Source organism: Herpailurus yagouaroundi, unplaced genomic scaffold, assembly GCF_014898765.1.
Source record: "Herpailurus yagouaroundi ecotype Mexico unplaced genomic scaffold, PumYag 67623, whole genome shotgun sequence".
NCBI classification, from domain to species: domain Eukaryota; kingdom Metazoa; phylum Chordata; class Mammalia; order Carnivora; family Felidae; genus Herpailurus; species Herpailurus yagouaroundi.
This window is the reverse complement of record NW_024420424.1, coordinates 7,098,031-7,113,927: the sequence shown is the minus strand read 5'-3', so window position 1 is coordinate 7,113,927 and position 15,897 is coordinate 7,098,031. Positions and strand designations below refer to the sequence as shown.

The window sequence follows — 15,897 nt, the reverse complement described above, 5'->3', positions numbered from 1 at the left end:
AAAAAAAAAAGAGGTTAGAGTGGGAGAGAGCCAAAGCATAAGAGACTGTTGAGAACTGAGAGCAAACTGAGGGTTGATGGGGGGTGGGAGGGAGGAGAGGGTGGGTGATGGGTATTGAGGAGGGCACCTTTTGGGATGAGCACTGGGTGTTGTATGGAAACCAATTTGGCAATAAATTTCATATATAAATAAAAAAATAAATAAATAAATTTAAAAATAAATAAATAAATAAATAAATTGTCCCACTTGCTTTGTTACTCCGTTCCCCTTCTTGGAAATGGCCCATCTGAATTTGCAAAATCCTTCCCATCTTCCTTTCAAGGCCCATCCATTATGAAGGCCACACTTTGGCCCAGAATCCAGTCCTAAATCCCCAAGATCAGTCTTCTTTCTGCTTTCTGAATTCATACAGCACTGTACCTTACACTACTTTGTATTCTAGTCATTTATATACTTGTCTTAACTTCTGCCCCTCCACCCTACCTTCTTACTAAATCCACAAACTCTTCAAAGGGAAGAATGAAGAAGGAAGGAATGATTTCTTTGTTTTATGTCAGTCTCACTTTAAAGATATTTTTATTATGAAATATTTCACGTGTGTGTTTATATATAAAGTAGAGGAAATTTATAATGAACACCCATGTACCCATCACCCAGCTTCAACAATTATTGCATCTATGCCTCCACTCCTTCTGCCTTCTCACTCTGGATTAAAGAAAATCCCAGATAGCCTGTCATTTCACCCATAAATACTCCAATAGGGACACCATCTTTTGCATTTCTGTGTTCCCTACAACAGGAAGATCGTTTTCATCTGTGCGCCTTACTACTAGGAGCACATAAGATAATTTCTGAGCACCTACTATGTGCCATACCTTGTGCTTGGCTCAGGAGGTTCTGTCTGAGCTAAGAGGGCACACCAGAACCAAGCCACGATGTTCCAAACCAAGAACTGCTACAGTTCCAGACAGTGAATATGAGGTGCACGTGGGAGCCCAGGATCAGGAATCAAATTTCACTAACTGAATTGAACGGAATCGGTTTTCTCTCAGGGACAGCCAGAGTTCGAACTGGTCATGGGACACGGGTTCCCCAGGAGGAGGCGCTGCAAAGGCGGAGGTGCAGTGGAAGTCCCCTGCGGGAGACTGGGAAGGCAGCCAGAGCCCGCTGAGGGTGCAAACTGCAAGCAACAATGCAGTTTAATAGTCGAACAGAACGCCGAGCGCCAGGGCCAGAGAGGGGTCCCAGGGTTCAGGTGTGGGGCAGGGGCGCAGGGACGCTGGACAGGCTGGGCACCTGCTCCCCAGGTCTTCCCGATGCTGCCAGTTGCCCTGAACTGCCGCCAGTTCCTGCTCCAACCGTCTCTCTTCCTGATAGAATATCTCCAAGCAGGGCACGGCACAGAGCAAGGAAACACCTGTTTCCAACAAGAAAAGAGGTAGGGGGAAGCCCCCACCAGGCTTCCAATGGCCTCTCATCGGGTTCGCTCTCGGGAGCCTTGTAAAAGAGCGCCCAGAAAGCCAGTGCAGATCATTTTTCAAAAAGATCACTTTCTATTTCTTGCTCCCCCCTACTTTTCCTAAGCTGTAAACGTCCCTTTAAAAAAAAAAAAATGTCTTCTTTCCTCCGTGGGGTTTCCCGCTCCTCCCAGACCCCTTAAAGACTCCGGCTTGGTGCCCGCAGGGACAGCTACTACCCCCAACTTCACTCGCCTTCGTGTTTTTCACTTCCTCGGCTCCCGCCGACCTACAGGTGGGGACTGGGACTGGAGATGGGCAACAGAACAAAGAAACCAGGCAGCTCCTGTCCCAGGCCAGGCGTCCCTTCTGCAGTTTTCGACCAGCCGGGGAACAAGAAGGGGTCAGGAACGCGTGAACCCCCAGCCCGGGTCTCAAGCCACTTTCCAAAGGCGAGACGCCAGAGGAGGCGTGGGAGGTGGGAACTGCCCACGCGCAGCTGACAGACCTCCACACCACAGGCCTGAGTGGCCGTGGGCGCCAACAGCCTCCACGCATTGGGCTCCGTTATTTCATCAGCAGTTTCAGGAAAAACCTGCCAAAAACAGTTATGCCTCACTGCAATGTGTAGCTTTTTCCTGCCATTTTTTTTTTCATAATAAAAGAGGGAGTGAAGCTCGCTTGCTCTCTCCTCCCTCACCCCCTCCCTTCCAAAAGAGCCAAAAGGATACAAGGGGGGAAAAAAACCCACACACCAATCTCCGAGGGGATGCCAGTGAGGTGTGGCTTGTATTTAAATATCCAATATGTCAATGTAAGGGGAGTGGGTATGTATATAAAGTGCCGTTTGCATCTGATTGCTCGACGAAGCCAGCTATGAGAGGCCTAGGGAGATGGATGCGTAGGGGAAGCGCCACTTTGACTGAGAGAAAGGTCAGGAGCTCGTTGCCCCGCCGCTGAGAAGTTCCTTGGACGCGAACAGACGTCCACTGCAGCTAGGCAGAGCGCGGAGCGAGCGAGGGAGCGAACGAGCGCCTCCGAGTCGCCAGTGCTCGCTGAGGGGAGAGGTAGTTCGCGCCCCGCGGCCCCAGCTCGGCCCCGCGCACCCAGCCATGGCGGAGGTGGGGGGAGTCTTCGCCTCCTTGGACTGGGACCTGCACGGCTTCTCCTCGTCTCTGGGGAACGTGCCCTTAGCTGACTCCCCGGGTTTCCTGAACGAGCGCCTAGGCCAGATCGAGGGGAAGCTGCAGCGCGGCTCGCCCACAGACTTCGCCCACCTGAAGGGGATCCTGCGGCGCCGCCAGCTGTACTGCCGCACCGGCTTCCACTTGGAGATCTTCCCCAACGGCACTGTGCATGGCACCCGCCACGACCACAGCCGTTTCGGTGAGGACGCGGCCGGGAGGGACGGGAAGCGAGCGGACGGTTCTCTGGGGAACCGATGGCTCTGGGCTCCGGCTTGGGATCCGCGGGCCGCCCCCAAGCCTGTGCCGTCCGGGCCCGTCGAGGCGGGACACCGCCAGGGACGCGGGGCAGGCAGGATCGAATGGTGCAAACTTGGCGTCAGGGCTCCTGGCACCTTCAGAGGCTCCAGGGAGGAGGCGGGGGCGCCTTGAGGTGCGGCCTCTCTTTTCCCCACTCCACCCTTCTTCCCTCCCCCATAGCGAGGGGATCATTCTGACGACGCTGCGCTTAGGATGAAAGCAGGTGGAGCTGGAGGAGGGTAGAAGCACCAGCTGAGGAGACCAGGGACCGTGGCTGTAGCGCGGGGTCGAGCCTCAAGAGCAGCAGGGTTGTCGCGGCCGATTGTCTGGAGCAGAAGCTTCGTGGGCTATCGATGTGGTGGGTGGGCGGTCCGTGCCGGAGTGGCTTTTGGCTGACAGGGGAATCGGCAGCCGTGGCACCTGCCTGCCTCTGGCTTGCTCTGCCTGGAGTGGAGGCCAATCCCGGTAGCAAGGCATGAGCTGGGTGTTGGAGAAACTGGGAAATCCTCCCGCTGTCCACTGCGTAGGGCACAGCCCTAGGTCAGCTATTGCCTAGATATACCTCTGGACTCCTTGCCTCACAGGGAGGAAATGGTCCGGGGCCCAGTCCTGGGCCCACTCCCAGCCCCAGAAACAGGTGTCTCCTGGGCCCAGGACAGGAAATGTACAACCTCCATCCAGGATTTTCTCTGCCCAACACTTGGAAGATTGTTTAAAGAGCCTGTCTGACATACAAAACATAATTAGTATAAACCTTGATGTGGGATGGAGATCATTAGGTTTCGAAACAAATGTGTTCATTTCTCAGTAATTTGGCCATTTTATTTTCAATTTCCTATTCTCTGTTAAACCATAATTCAGGTACTGTGACAGCTACCTTTACTTGGTAACCCCATCCCCCAATGCCCTATGGACCCTATGGCCCAAGGACATCTTCTATCCCTAAGTAGGTAGGAAGAGGCTTTGCCTACCCTCAGGCATGATACCTGTTCCCTTGTTTATCCCACCCTCCCCCGTTCCCCCCAAACCTCCCCATCTTCTTTTTCCCCTGCCTTTCTAGAGTTGCATCTGGAGTACACAGTAGAAGGAGAGGGGGGAAGCACAGAGGCTAGTTTCTGGGCAAGGCCAAGTCTAGCAAACAACTTAGGGTTGGGGCTGATCTTCCTTGCTGAGAGCAAGCAGGAACCCTAATAATATCTATGTCATCTTGGGGGAAAAAAAACACTCACAGAGCTGGAGTACAGTGGATTGTGTGTAGGGTGGGAGTAATGGAGGGGTGCAGGTGCCTGTATAAACTTGCAGCAGGTCCTCAAAAGGGTGATAAGGTGGAGTCAGGGAAGAGGGAGTATTAACTTGACTCCTTTCCCTTCCATCACTTGTGACTTTGCAGTTCCCTTTTGTTCCTCTTCGGAAGGAATGGGACTCCCACCCTGGCCTCAGAACCTCCCAAAGTCTCCCAGAAATGGCCTAAAGATATTGGGGTAGTCCATTCCTGATATATAAAAAGAGGAATCATGAAATGATGGAGAAATGTAGGGTGGGGGGCAGCAGAGGTGGAGAAACTGTGACCTTGGCTTCCAGCAGCTAGTGTTTGTCTGACTTTGTGCCTAAGCTGAGCCAAATAACCTACAAGGTCAACATAAATTAGTAATAGGCTCTTAGGATAAGTGGTCTTTAATTACCTCCCTAAGGACACATCTTGATTTCTTTTCATCTCTCAGGCCTGCTAAGGGTAAGTTTCAGGAGAAATCAAAGGAAATAAAACTGGCAGGAGGAAGGGATGTTTTCATTGCTGCTTAACTGACTGCTTCATTTTTGGTTTTGCCTTTTAAAATAACACTGCCTGAGACCACCTCTGCACCACCTTTTCCCTTTCCTCCTTCCCTGGCTTCCTGGCAGTTCCATGTATTTCCTGTAAAGGAAATGATAACTAGTCAAAGCTGTCTCTTTGTAACCTCCTCTGCCAACTTTCAAACACACATTTATTCTTTCTTGGTTTAGCTTTTGGCAAAGAAAGAGGTGGCGTTTGAGTTTGCTAAGTCTCCTCCCTCCACATTTGAGTTAATCAGCCAGGGTATTCAATAAATCGAAACTTTAACATTCCATAAGTGCTTTGGCAGTCAACATTCCAGCAGGGTAAAGTAGGCCAGACTTAAGATATAAAATATTATAGATTTCTGCTTGGGGGGAGGAGGTAGTCTCCAAAGGCCATGTAAAGTAAATAGCTATTTGTTGTAATTGGAGAGCAGGGCCCCCAAGGATTACCCTGGAATCCATGTGTTCAGAATGAGTCAGGCTGAGCCCAAGAGCAGCCACGACTCCAAATAATAACCTGTTGGCATAGCCTATCCTCCCCCCTCCCCCACTCCATTCTGCAATCAGTAGTCAGGAGTATTTCAATCTCCACTTGGCTGGTGGCATTCATGAGGTTCACAGGGATACTGACATTCCTGAGGGGCACCTGTGGACTGGCAGAGCTTGGGAGATAGACTGGAGGAGAGGCCTCACACCAGGTGTGATGAAGCAGGCTAATGAAGCTGGTTCAGTTTTTGAGTAATCTGGTTCTTATTTGTCAAGATGCCAAAGCAGCACTGTCTTGGCCCTGAAGGTCTGAAAGGATGGCTGAGGGAGCCAGGCAAGTCATGTAACCAGATTCAATGACATGTTAGCCAACCATCTAGCTAGGTTCTGAAGCAGTGGAGCTCAGGGCAGATCTGTTTTAACTGAGGCCATGGGGGAAAAGATGTAAGAAGAGCCTGTAAATTGTCAAGCAAAGGCCAGAGGCTGAGATGGACAGGTCAAGATGAGGCAGAGTAGAGGGAGGTCCTGGACCTTGAAGGGGGTGAGAGTGCTAAGGACAAACATAGCCTACTTAACACTTTGCCTCAACACTTTGCTGTTAACTCCCCTCTCCAACTGTAACTGGGAAAATGTGAAAATGGCTTGTTTTCTCTCTCCCTTCATGCTGGCTGAGATTCAGGAGGTTTAGGAATATCTGTTCCATCATCATGTGCTACTGGGTTCCCACAGTTTGAATCCAGCTAATAGGAAAATTGGCAATGAAAATGATGCCCAAAGACAGCTGGGCAGGGATGATTCCAGCTGTTGGAGACCCCTGTTACTGGACACCACCCAAATGACTTCCTGTATGATCTGTCCTTTGGCATCAGGGTTAACAGAGAGTTGGAGAAAAACTGTGGTGACTCAAATGGCCACACCTCTTGGGTTTCATGATTTGTTCTCACACCAGGTCTTGGCCAGTGAGGTCACAAGTTGCCCTCTGCTACTTAGTGAGCTCAGGGTGATCAGAAACATGAGATACTTAGAGAATGAGGGAACTAAGACCTGAAGCTCAGAAATAATCTGTCTACGCAAAGCAAATAACTGAAGCCTCCAGCAGGTTGGTATCACTCAAAGTTTAGCACACAGAACTGAATCATGACCTGGTTTCTTTTTTCCTTGCCATACTGGCCATTCTCCTTTGAACACACTCCTGTTTTTCCATAAACCTCTGTAAACACAGTAGAACTAAAAACAGTACACTCAGTGTGGTCTAAGGCAGAACAGAGAGGTGGCTGTCTCCTCCCCTATGCCATTACTAGACCTCTATCAGTGCAACCTTAGATCACACTAGCTTTTTTTTCACATGAGCTTTTTGATAAATTTTAATTTTTACATGACTAGTTTTACATTAGCTTTTTACATTATTATGAACTAATGCATATTAGTTTTACATTATCATGAATCACGCATACTGATCTTATCCAAATCCCTTAACCATTGTTGTGTATGTTTTGTTAAGCCACATCTCCCCATTACAATGGTGGACTGACTTGTATTTAATGAAAATACATAGAAACACAAAAGAATATAACATTTTTTCAAGAAAATATACATGATTGCCTGAAGTACAGAGGGGGGTGGAAGCAGAGTATGGAAATAAAAAGAAATAGATAAATAAAAAGCCCTGGTGCAGACCAATTATGATAACAGGCAATAAAGCAAGGAGTGTGATTAATTCAACTGTCTGCACTTGTGGCTCACCATCCCCCAACAAAACCCCAAACACAAAACATCTTGAGTAATCAGTCTGGGGACCAAAGTGCAGGACTTTACATTTATTCTAATTAAAGCTTATTTTGTGGAGTCAGTACATTTTTCCATCCTCTTTAAATCTCTTCAGATTTTTATTGTGTCACCTTCTCAGCTGTACATCTTTTGGAAGTAGAGTAAGCAGTTTCCCTATGTCCTCTTACAAGTCATTTATTAAAGCGTTATACAAGGCAGAACCAAAATCAGACACTTGTGCAATGCAGCTAAAGGTTTTGATCCATTAAATCACTTCCTCCTTAACCCCCACTTGACACCAGCTATTTGCCCTTCTCCTCCTACCATCTTGTGTCAATGTGTTTTCCCAAAACTCCTTTCTTGTGCTATAAGTGTTAGTAACAACCTGATTGATAATAAAATGTAAAGGATTTCAATGTTAAGGCACCTGGGTGGCTCAGTCGGTTGAGCATCTGACTCTTGATTTTGGCCCAGGTCATGATCCCAGGGTTGTGGGATGGAGCCCCATGCCAGGCTCCATGCTGAGTGTGGAGCCTGCTTAAGATTCTCTCTCCTCCCTCCCTCTCTCTCTCTCTCTTTTGGTGGCCAAAGCCTACACTCTGAGTGTTCTATACAATGGCAGCAGAACATTTTACATTCTTCAAATAGATCCAAGTGGGCCATGGAAACATGTGCCCTAGAGCTGCAACAGCTGCACACCTATCTGGCAGTCCAAATCACTGGGGCTTTTCCAGAGACTTCCCACTGGAGTCTTGAATCTGATTTACAAATTAACCACTTAATTTTTAAAGTAATCTTTAAGGCATCAGTTCCACTCCCTATGTAGATTACATAGAATATTGTTACCCTTAAGAATTGCATTTTTGGATAAGAAAAACAGCGAGATATGAGCTCATTTCATACCTTTGGATGCCTCTGTGAGTCAATCATATAAAGTTTTGGTCTGTACTTTGAAAAACACGGTTAGAGAGAGAAACATCAAAGAGGAATCTGCTTGACCATTGTGTTTGTATCCATGGAACAACAGATTGTGCTACCTTAGGACAAAATTGTAAAGACTTCAGCATCACCAGGATTTCAGTTCTGGGTCCATTTTCCCTCTTAGAAGTTGATTTCTTTTTTCTTCCTACTGCTGCTGAGTAAATGAAAACATTTTCAAATCCTCACCTCTAACCTTGTCAGCTAGAGGGATGTTTCTGAATGTCTTCCAAACTTTCTCCTTAAAGTTGCAACATCTCAAATCAGTATTAAGTCCAGTACTACCTGCCAACTCTTGGCCATGGGGAAAGTTAAAATTCTAAAGAGAGAAGGATAAAATGACAGGCTTGTCAGCCTGGGGCTGCCCTGGCTAAAAGCATTTTATAAGAGAAGGCTCTCACCAGGCCATATTTTGCCTTCTGCCATAGGTAAGAAGAACAGACTTAGTGAGTGGCCTGTGTGGCCTTTGTTAGAGTCAAGTACCGGCAGTTGACAGCCTCATGTGGCTTTAAGGACATGGGAGCTAAGAGGGTGCAAAATGAATTCAGCCTAGAGGACAACAAGGTAATGCTGTGAGCTCTAGGGAGGAGGGAAGTGACTTTGGAAACATACAGAAATCTAGCCACATTCTTCCATTAATAAAGTACCCTCCCATTTCTTGAACTGTTGGTATTTAACAGCAATAGTACCTTGTAATTATGAAGCTTTTGTAGCCAAATCCTTCACATGGTCTCTTCTTCATAATATGTCTAAGCGTGTTGAGTAAGAGGTTGTTCCACCCACCTTACAGATGGAAAAACTGAGGCCTAGAGAGACTCAGTATCTTTTCTGAGTTTCCGTTGTTGCTGCACAAGATGGTGTCATAGGAGTTGGGTATAAATGACTGGTAGCTCATATCACCTGAATAGCTTCCTCTTGGCTTGATGTCAATAATGGAAATGGCATTCACTTTTTTGCTCTAGGAATCCTAGAGTTTATCAGCCTGGCTGTGGGGTTGATCAGCATCCGGGGAGTGGATTCTGGCCTATACTTAGGAATGAACGAGCGAGGAGAACTATATGGGTCGGTAAGTTTAAGGTTTTCTTTTCATCAGAGGCTATTACCACCAGTGTTTGGACTATGTAAGGCAAACGTATAAAAACATTTATCTAGCACTTGAAATACTTCTGTCAACTGTGAAGGATTAGTGTCTTCTAGTTGCTTCTTGGATGCCTGGGAGCTTGCTATATAACACTTTCACTCATTCAGTTCCCATCAAACCTTAAGCTTTTCTGTGGTACATTTGCTTTCACCTTTTCCACTAGACAGCCAGCTAGTCTGATGATAATAGTAAGCTGTGCTGGTTTGTCAATAGATGGTAAGGGTTTGGGCCATTTACTCCCCTGAGGAGCACCTCTGAATTTTAATGGGTGCCTAGAGGAGTAGCAGACTAGCTGGCACAAAAATAGGCAGTGGAAGAGCTGCCCTTCAGATTGAGATTCTGAGATTAAAAACACAGTCCCTGATTTCCAAACTGCTTCAGCTTAATTCCAGAGGCCAAATGAAACAAACAAATGAAAAGTGAGGGTTCCAGAGTCTGGTGACAGGCTTAAGTCCCCAGCTAGGACTGGGTTGGCTGCAGTACATGTTCTCCATTCTGGAAGCTAGCCCAGAGCTGGGGAATGGTGAGTGACTTTGCTGACCTTAACCCTTTCAGGGTTTGACTTTTGAGCCACATAACACACTTTCTGGCTGCCTACACCCCATGAAATCAGAGCACATTTTTCCCTGACACCTAAGAGATAGGCCTGTCCCCAGCACTTGGTATCAGCAACCACAGCAAGTAGTATGCCAGCTGGATTAAGTGTGAGAAGGGGCAGAGGCAAGAGACCTGCCTCAGGAGCTCCTAGCTTGAAGTAGCCAGATTGGAGGAACTTTTCAAGGAGATCTTTTCTGAGCTTTTCAACTGACAGCCCTGAGGCCCTTCATTAGGAGAGATCACAACTCTCCTCCCATGGAGCTTTATATAGATCCAAGGCCTTTGCCTGCTAGTTGACATGGTTGTCTGTAATATCAATGGATTTGACATTATTTGCCCTAAGTAGGTAGAAAATTAGGGTGCCAGAAGAGCATTGGAAGGCCATAGCAGAAATTCTCAGGCTCAAAGAGCCCAGTGAGACCATCTCCTTTGGTCTCCTGCCTTTAGGAAAGATCTCTCCTTAAACATTTCAGTGTGGTTCATGAAAGAAGATGAAGGCAATAAGGACAGGACTGTTTTGTGCTATTTGGAAAGATGCCTCAGGAATACTGGGAGATAGGACTGAAATTTTCTAATGTCAATGTGCTATTGATATTTCAGCAAGCCGGGACGGGAGAAAGAGTCATATAATAGGCTCTGCTTTATTTTCTCACCCTCACAGAAAAAACTCACACGTGAATGTGTTTTCCGGGAACAGTTTGAAGAAAACTGGTACAACACCTATGCTTCAACCTTGTACAAACACTTGGACTCGGAGAGACAGTATTATGTGGCCTTGAATAAAGACGGCTCACCCCGGGAGGGATACAGGACTAAACGACACCAGAAATTCACTCACTTTTTGCCCAGGCCAGTAGATCCTTCTAAGTTGCCTTCCATGTCCAGAGACCTCTTCCGCTATAGGTAATGGACCCCTAGTGTGACCTCTGACCCCTAGGGCCACAGTTGTCTCTGCAAGCACTATACTCATAGCTTTTCAGTCTTCTTTCCTATAAATTTAGATAACAGAGAAGCACTTAATGTTCAACTCAACCCAACTGTTCCCTTGTTCAAAGTGTATATCAAAGTTGGGTTATTTGGGAGAGGGATGTGGGAGGATGGGTGGGCTACAGGGAATCTTGTATATACTTATTTCTTTACTCATGTTCTTTCCCCCAAGGTGGCACGAGAAAGAATGGGGGCCCCTGCCAAGGGCCAGGGGTATCTTGCCCCACAATCCACCCAAATACTTTGACAATGGGTAAATGAAAGACCAAGGAATCTGCCATAGATGCTACATACAGAGCTTTGGGAAAGTCTCCTTAAAATCCTTGGGGCTATGGCCCTGTTGCAGGTTATCCCTGCACTGGCTATGGAGATTTATCATCTGTCCCAACATGCAGGTTTCCTGCCATTGGAACTGGGAGATGGGGTAGATTGTGAGAAAATGATATTAAAATGTAAGCATGGATACTGTGCATAAGGACAAACTATTTATGAAATGTACATGCTATTTATTTTATATATTTATTTATTTCAAAATAATTTTATTTTTAATGAGAGATGCTATGACTGGATTTTCATCAGAAAGAATAAGGTCCTACTGAAACAGGATAAATGAGTTATGAAAGGCTTTTATTGGCAATAAAATTTTATATTGTAACCATTGTCTAATTCTACTGAGTTATACATTTAGTGGGATTAGAAGGTTGGTTATACATTTAGTGGGATTAGAAGGTTGGTTACCTTCTTTCTCTCCAACTTATTAGAATCTCCTGATGTCAGCATTATGCTGCCTAGCCTAGAAGACTTATCACCAACAATGCTAGCATTATTTAGGGGCCTTATCTGAAGTCCTTTCAGGTTCTAGGAGTTTAAACTTAGTGATGCATCAAAGCTTCAGGAAGGCCTGGACCAATAGCTCTTACAGAAGCTCCTATTTGTGCTTAAGACAAGGTGTAGATAAACACCCTTTTGGGATTTGGTTAGGCCTCAATGCCTGAAGGTCAGAAACCCTAATTGGTGGCTTCTTACTTTAGATATGAAGAAGAAGTGATTACAAATAAACAACAATCAGTCAGGACACCTATTTTTTTTTAACCAACTTCCCTTCTGGAAGTGTTCTCCCACTCCCTCTCCAATCCACCCCCCATCCCTTGCCAGTGCTTCTAGAGCATTCTGAGAAGCTGTTAACACACTTCCCTAAAGAGGTAGTTCTCAGAGTATATGGTCTCTTGACCAGTAGCAGCAGCTGCGAACTTGTTAGAAATGTAAATTATCAAGAACTACCCTAGATCTACCAAGTCAGAAACTCTGGAATGTGGGGCCTAGCAATCTGCATGTTAACAAGCCTTCCAGAGGATTTCTGTGCAGGATAAATTTTGAAACCCAGTGCCCTAAAGGAATGGTTTTCAAAAATAATTCTTTCTGAAACTGAATGGCTTATAAATAAAGTTTTAGGATAACCTTAGTCCATAAAACAAAAGTAGAGTTGCTCTAGTTCGAATGGAGATGGCATTCCTTGGAACTCCCTCTTCTCTAGAGCAACCCCTGATATATCATGGTTTAAAATCCCTGGTCTCTTTACTAATATTTACCGAGGTAGAAGCATAGGGTTATTTGAATTTTCGAACCAAATGGTGTCAGGATAAAACAGACAAGAGAATAAATGTCTCATTGCGTACTCAGGCCCCATGAAGGACTGGTGGGAAAAGGTTTTGGGCTTAGGCTAGTACCTTGATTCTCTTCAATCGCATCATGTAGGCATCCACTGTTTTTTTTTTTTTTTTTCTGACTGTGGGGTAGCATCAAATAACTTAGGTAGCAGCTCACTTAAAGATAAAGTCTAAAAGCTCATCCAAATCTAAGTAACCAACAGAGAAATCACACATATGAGAATATATACATGAGATAGAAAATAAGGTTATATGATAAAAAGTGCTAAGTTGCATGATTATGCATGATCACAGATTAGAATGCTCACCAATGGATCCACCTAGGTGAAGATCTCACAGGGCTAGGGTGAGTAGGGAGAGTTTCCTGAAAGGGGTAACTCCAGCTGTGAAAAACCAACAGAACTTGGAGAGGCAAAGAGGCTGATGGCAATGTCTGTGTTAAGCTACAGGGAAGAGACACCACTTCTAGAGGTCTCTAGGATAAGGGTAAAAATCAGCTGTGTGACGTTTGTTATCACATTTTTAATGAGCATCACATTTTTATTTTAAACCAAAATTTAACCTATATTATCTACAGTCAGCTACCTATAACTTTTGATACACAGCCACAATTTCTGAGGACTTGTGAGATAAATGAAATATATTTTAACCAATAGGAAGCTGGCACTTCCCTGTGAGTAGGGCCAATCATTACTCTAGTAAGACACTTGACATGAGCCTGGCAAAGCCATAAGCACAGTACTACAGGGCAGGATTACAAGGAAAAATGCCACTGTAATGAAAAAGGGAAAGACTCCAAATCTTAGGGTCAGGCCTTACCTTTATCCTCTGGGTGGAATTACAGGGAAAAAGACCAAAAGAATGGTGTAGGGTCCCAGGAGGAATTCATAGGGGAGGCACTCTTTAGGAGTAACAATGAATGGGGCACATAGCCAGAAAATGTCAATGGGCAGCTATTCTCATTTTCAAAAGGATGGAAAAGGTAAATTCTGGAAATGGAAATGTAAGATAGATAACCTAGTACTACTAGATCGTTTGACAGCTGAATGGCACCATATCCCTAAAGTGCAAAAGTAATTCTTTTGTGCCAACCTGAGGGAATTTTAGAGTAGTAAACTCTGGACCTTTGGTGTTGGATGAAAATATGCACAGAGACCATTTCTAATTTATCTTTGCATCCCCTCCCAGGGTTTACGGTATTACTGGAACAAAACAAACACTTAGGAAATGTTTGTTTCGATAGGCACATGATTGGTTGAAAGAATAGGTGGCCCCTGTGACCCTGTGTGAAAACCTTGATAAATGCTTTGTGTTTTTTATTTCAAAGATGTGGATTTTATGTATGAAAACTTTGACTCCTATCTTCTAAGAGATAGCTTCAAGTTTGGTGACAGGGAGGTGGGAGTGAGGAGAGGGAAGACCTGGGATAGCTTTACAGCTCAGTGGTTCTGAAAAACTCTCAACCCAGGGCCAGCCCCTACAACATTCTTGATAGCAACCAGATCTCCTTCGCCTCCCTACACATCTCTGTTTTCACCCTCACCGTCCAAGCTGAATGTTACGCTTAAAAGGCAAGCAGAGACCGAACTCACCATGTCCAGACACAAGGAGGTTATCATAGCCATCAAAGCAGACTCCTTCCAAAAAAGAACATAAAGTATTGAAATAAAAGAAGATGAAGTTATGTACCTTCAAGTCACTGAAGTGCTCAGCCACCAAATCTTTGGCTGCATAGTCAGAAATCCATCAGGATCAGTGTTCTAGTGGGACCACAGTTCACACAGGCTCAGTCCAAGTTGCCTACAGACTTAATCTTCCTCCTCCTGAAGAGGGCAGACCTTGGGGATTGCTGTCCTCTCTGAAGTAGAGTTAGACTGCCTTTCCCCAGCACTTCAAGAAGAGGGATCTGTTGTGGAGGAGTGTAGGAGGCTAGGGAGAAGAAACCAAAGAGAAGAGATCCTCTCCTTTGAAAAGACATGTTCTCCCATCTGTCATTTAATTTCCTTGCTCAACAGAAGAATCAGAACATAATTTAGTTTGTCACTCCTAGAGGTCCTTCTGTTCTCAAGAGAAAACTGAAGACCTTTCTAATAGGTCTCTCTACACCAAGGTTCTGGTGACATTTGCAAAGATACCCAATTATCTCCTTAATCCTCAATAGTCTCTCTCCACTCCTCCATCCCAGAATAGGCTGCTTCCCCTCTGCATCTCTTTCCAATTTCCAGACAAGGTATGGGATCAGCCCTGTTAATCATCAGCAACGAAGCAAAAGACACAGCATGCTCCTCAGATCCTAGAGTCAGACCAACCTTGTTTTACATCCAGATTCCTTAACTTCCTAGCTCTTTGACCCAAAATTCATTCATTCACTCATTCATTAATTCTGTCTTTCATGTGACAGATATTTATTGAGCACTTATTATGTCTTTAAAGATATAGAGTAAGGCAGCCATTCCTCTCCTCATGACATGATCTAGTCAGGAAGACAGACATAAACAAGTAAGCTTACATATAGTAATATGTGTTATAAAGAAAGAGAACTTGTTACAAGAGTGTTACAAGAGTGTATATTAGGGAGATAAACCTATTAAATGAGTTAGGCAAGGCTTCCTTAAAAGCTGATGCTTAGGGTGGGCCCTGAAGGGTGAGTAGGAGTTAGCTTAGTTGGGGAATGAATAGCTTTACAAGCAGAGAAAGCAGTAATATATAAAAGTCCAGAGGCAGGAAGAAGTTAAGCATAATCAAAAAAACTTTAAGAAAGTAGTATGGCTGAATTGTAGTAAGCCACATTGTGTTCACCTATAAGGTAAGGATGATCATTAGGACCTACCTCAAGGGCTGTTGCTATAAAGATTAAATAAGATAATGTGTGAAAAGTATAAAGTGTTTAGCACAGTACCTCGTGCATAGTAAGCACTTGATAAATGTTAACTATTGTTATTACTTTTAGTTCATTATTTATTAGTATTAGTATTAATTTGAAGACACATCTATGAATGCATTATTCATATGCATCACTCCATCCCCTCTCCTGTATGTATGATTCTGCTGGGATTTTACAAAGGACAGGTTCCAGAAAGCAAGGTGGTACATGGGATAGTCATGCCATACAAATGCTGGCCTCTTACTAAGAACATGTCATGAGAGCACCCACTTGGAAACTCCATCTTTGAATGTACCTGGTATGAAGTAAACCAACAGAATCTCTCAGCCCTCACCCAACTCCTATTTTAGTTATATTTTAGCAGTGCATCCTAGGGTCCCAAGATCCTCCTTTCTCCAGGCTTCCATAACCACATCATGAGAAGACAGTATCACCTAAGTCCCAGATATCCAAAAATCCTTATCTTCATTTCTCTTCCTTATAGTTGGGTTCTCTGAGCCCCAACCTAGTCCCCTTTAATGTTCCACACACCAGACTCCCTGTTGGCAGATATATGTTTGCCTTGTTGGTTTCTAGTTTCCCTATATCTCACCAGTTGCAAATGTTCTAAGTTTCCAAAACCCGTCACACCATC

General features: G+C 45.0%; 1 protein-coding gene across 1 annotated transcript; it reads left to right on the top strand.

Moving 5' to 3' along the window:
* Positions 1 to 2,174: 2,174 nt before the first annotated feature.
* FGF16 (fibroblast growth factor 16) lies at positions 2,175 to 11,361 on the top strand. The gene is made up of 3 exons (XM_040467894.1): positions 2,175 to 2,843; positions 8,950 to 9,053; positions 10,387 to 11,361. Exons 1-3 carry the CDS (start codon positions 2,570 to 2,572, stop codon positions 10,630 to 10,632), a joined length of 624 nt encoding a protein of 207 aa, XP_040323828.1. The 5' UTR covers positions 2,175 to 2,569; the 3' UTR covers positions 10,633 to 11,361.
* Positions 11,362 to 15,897: the final 4,536 nt, after the last annotated feature.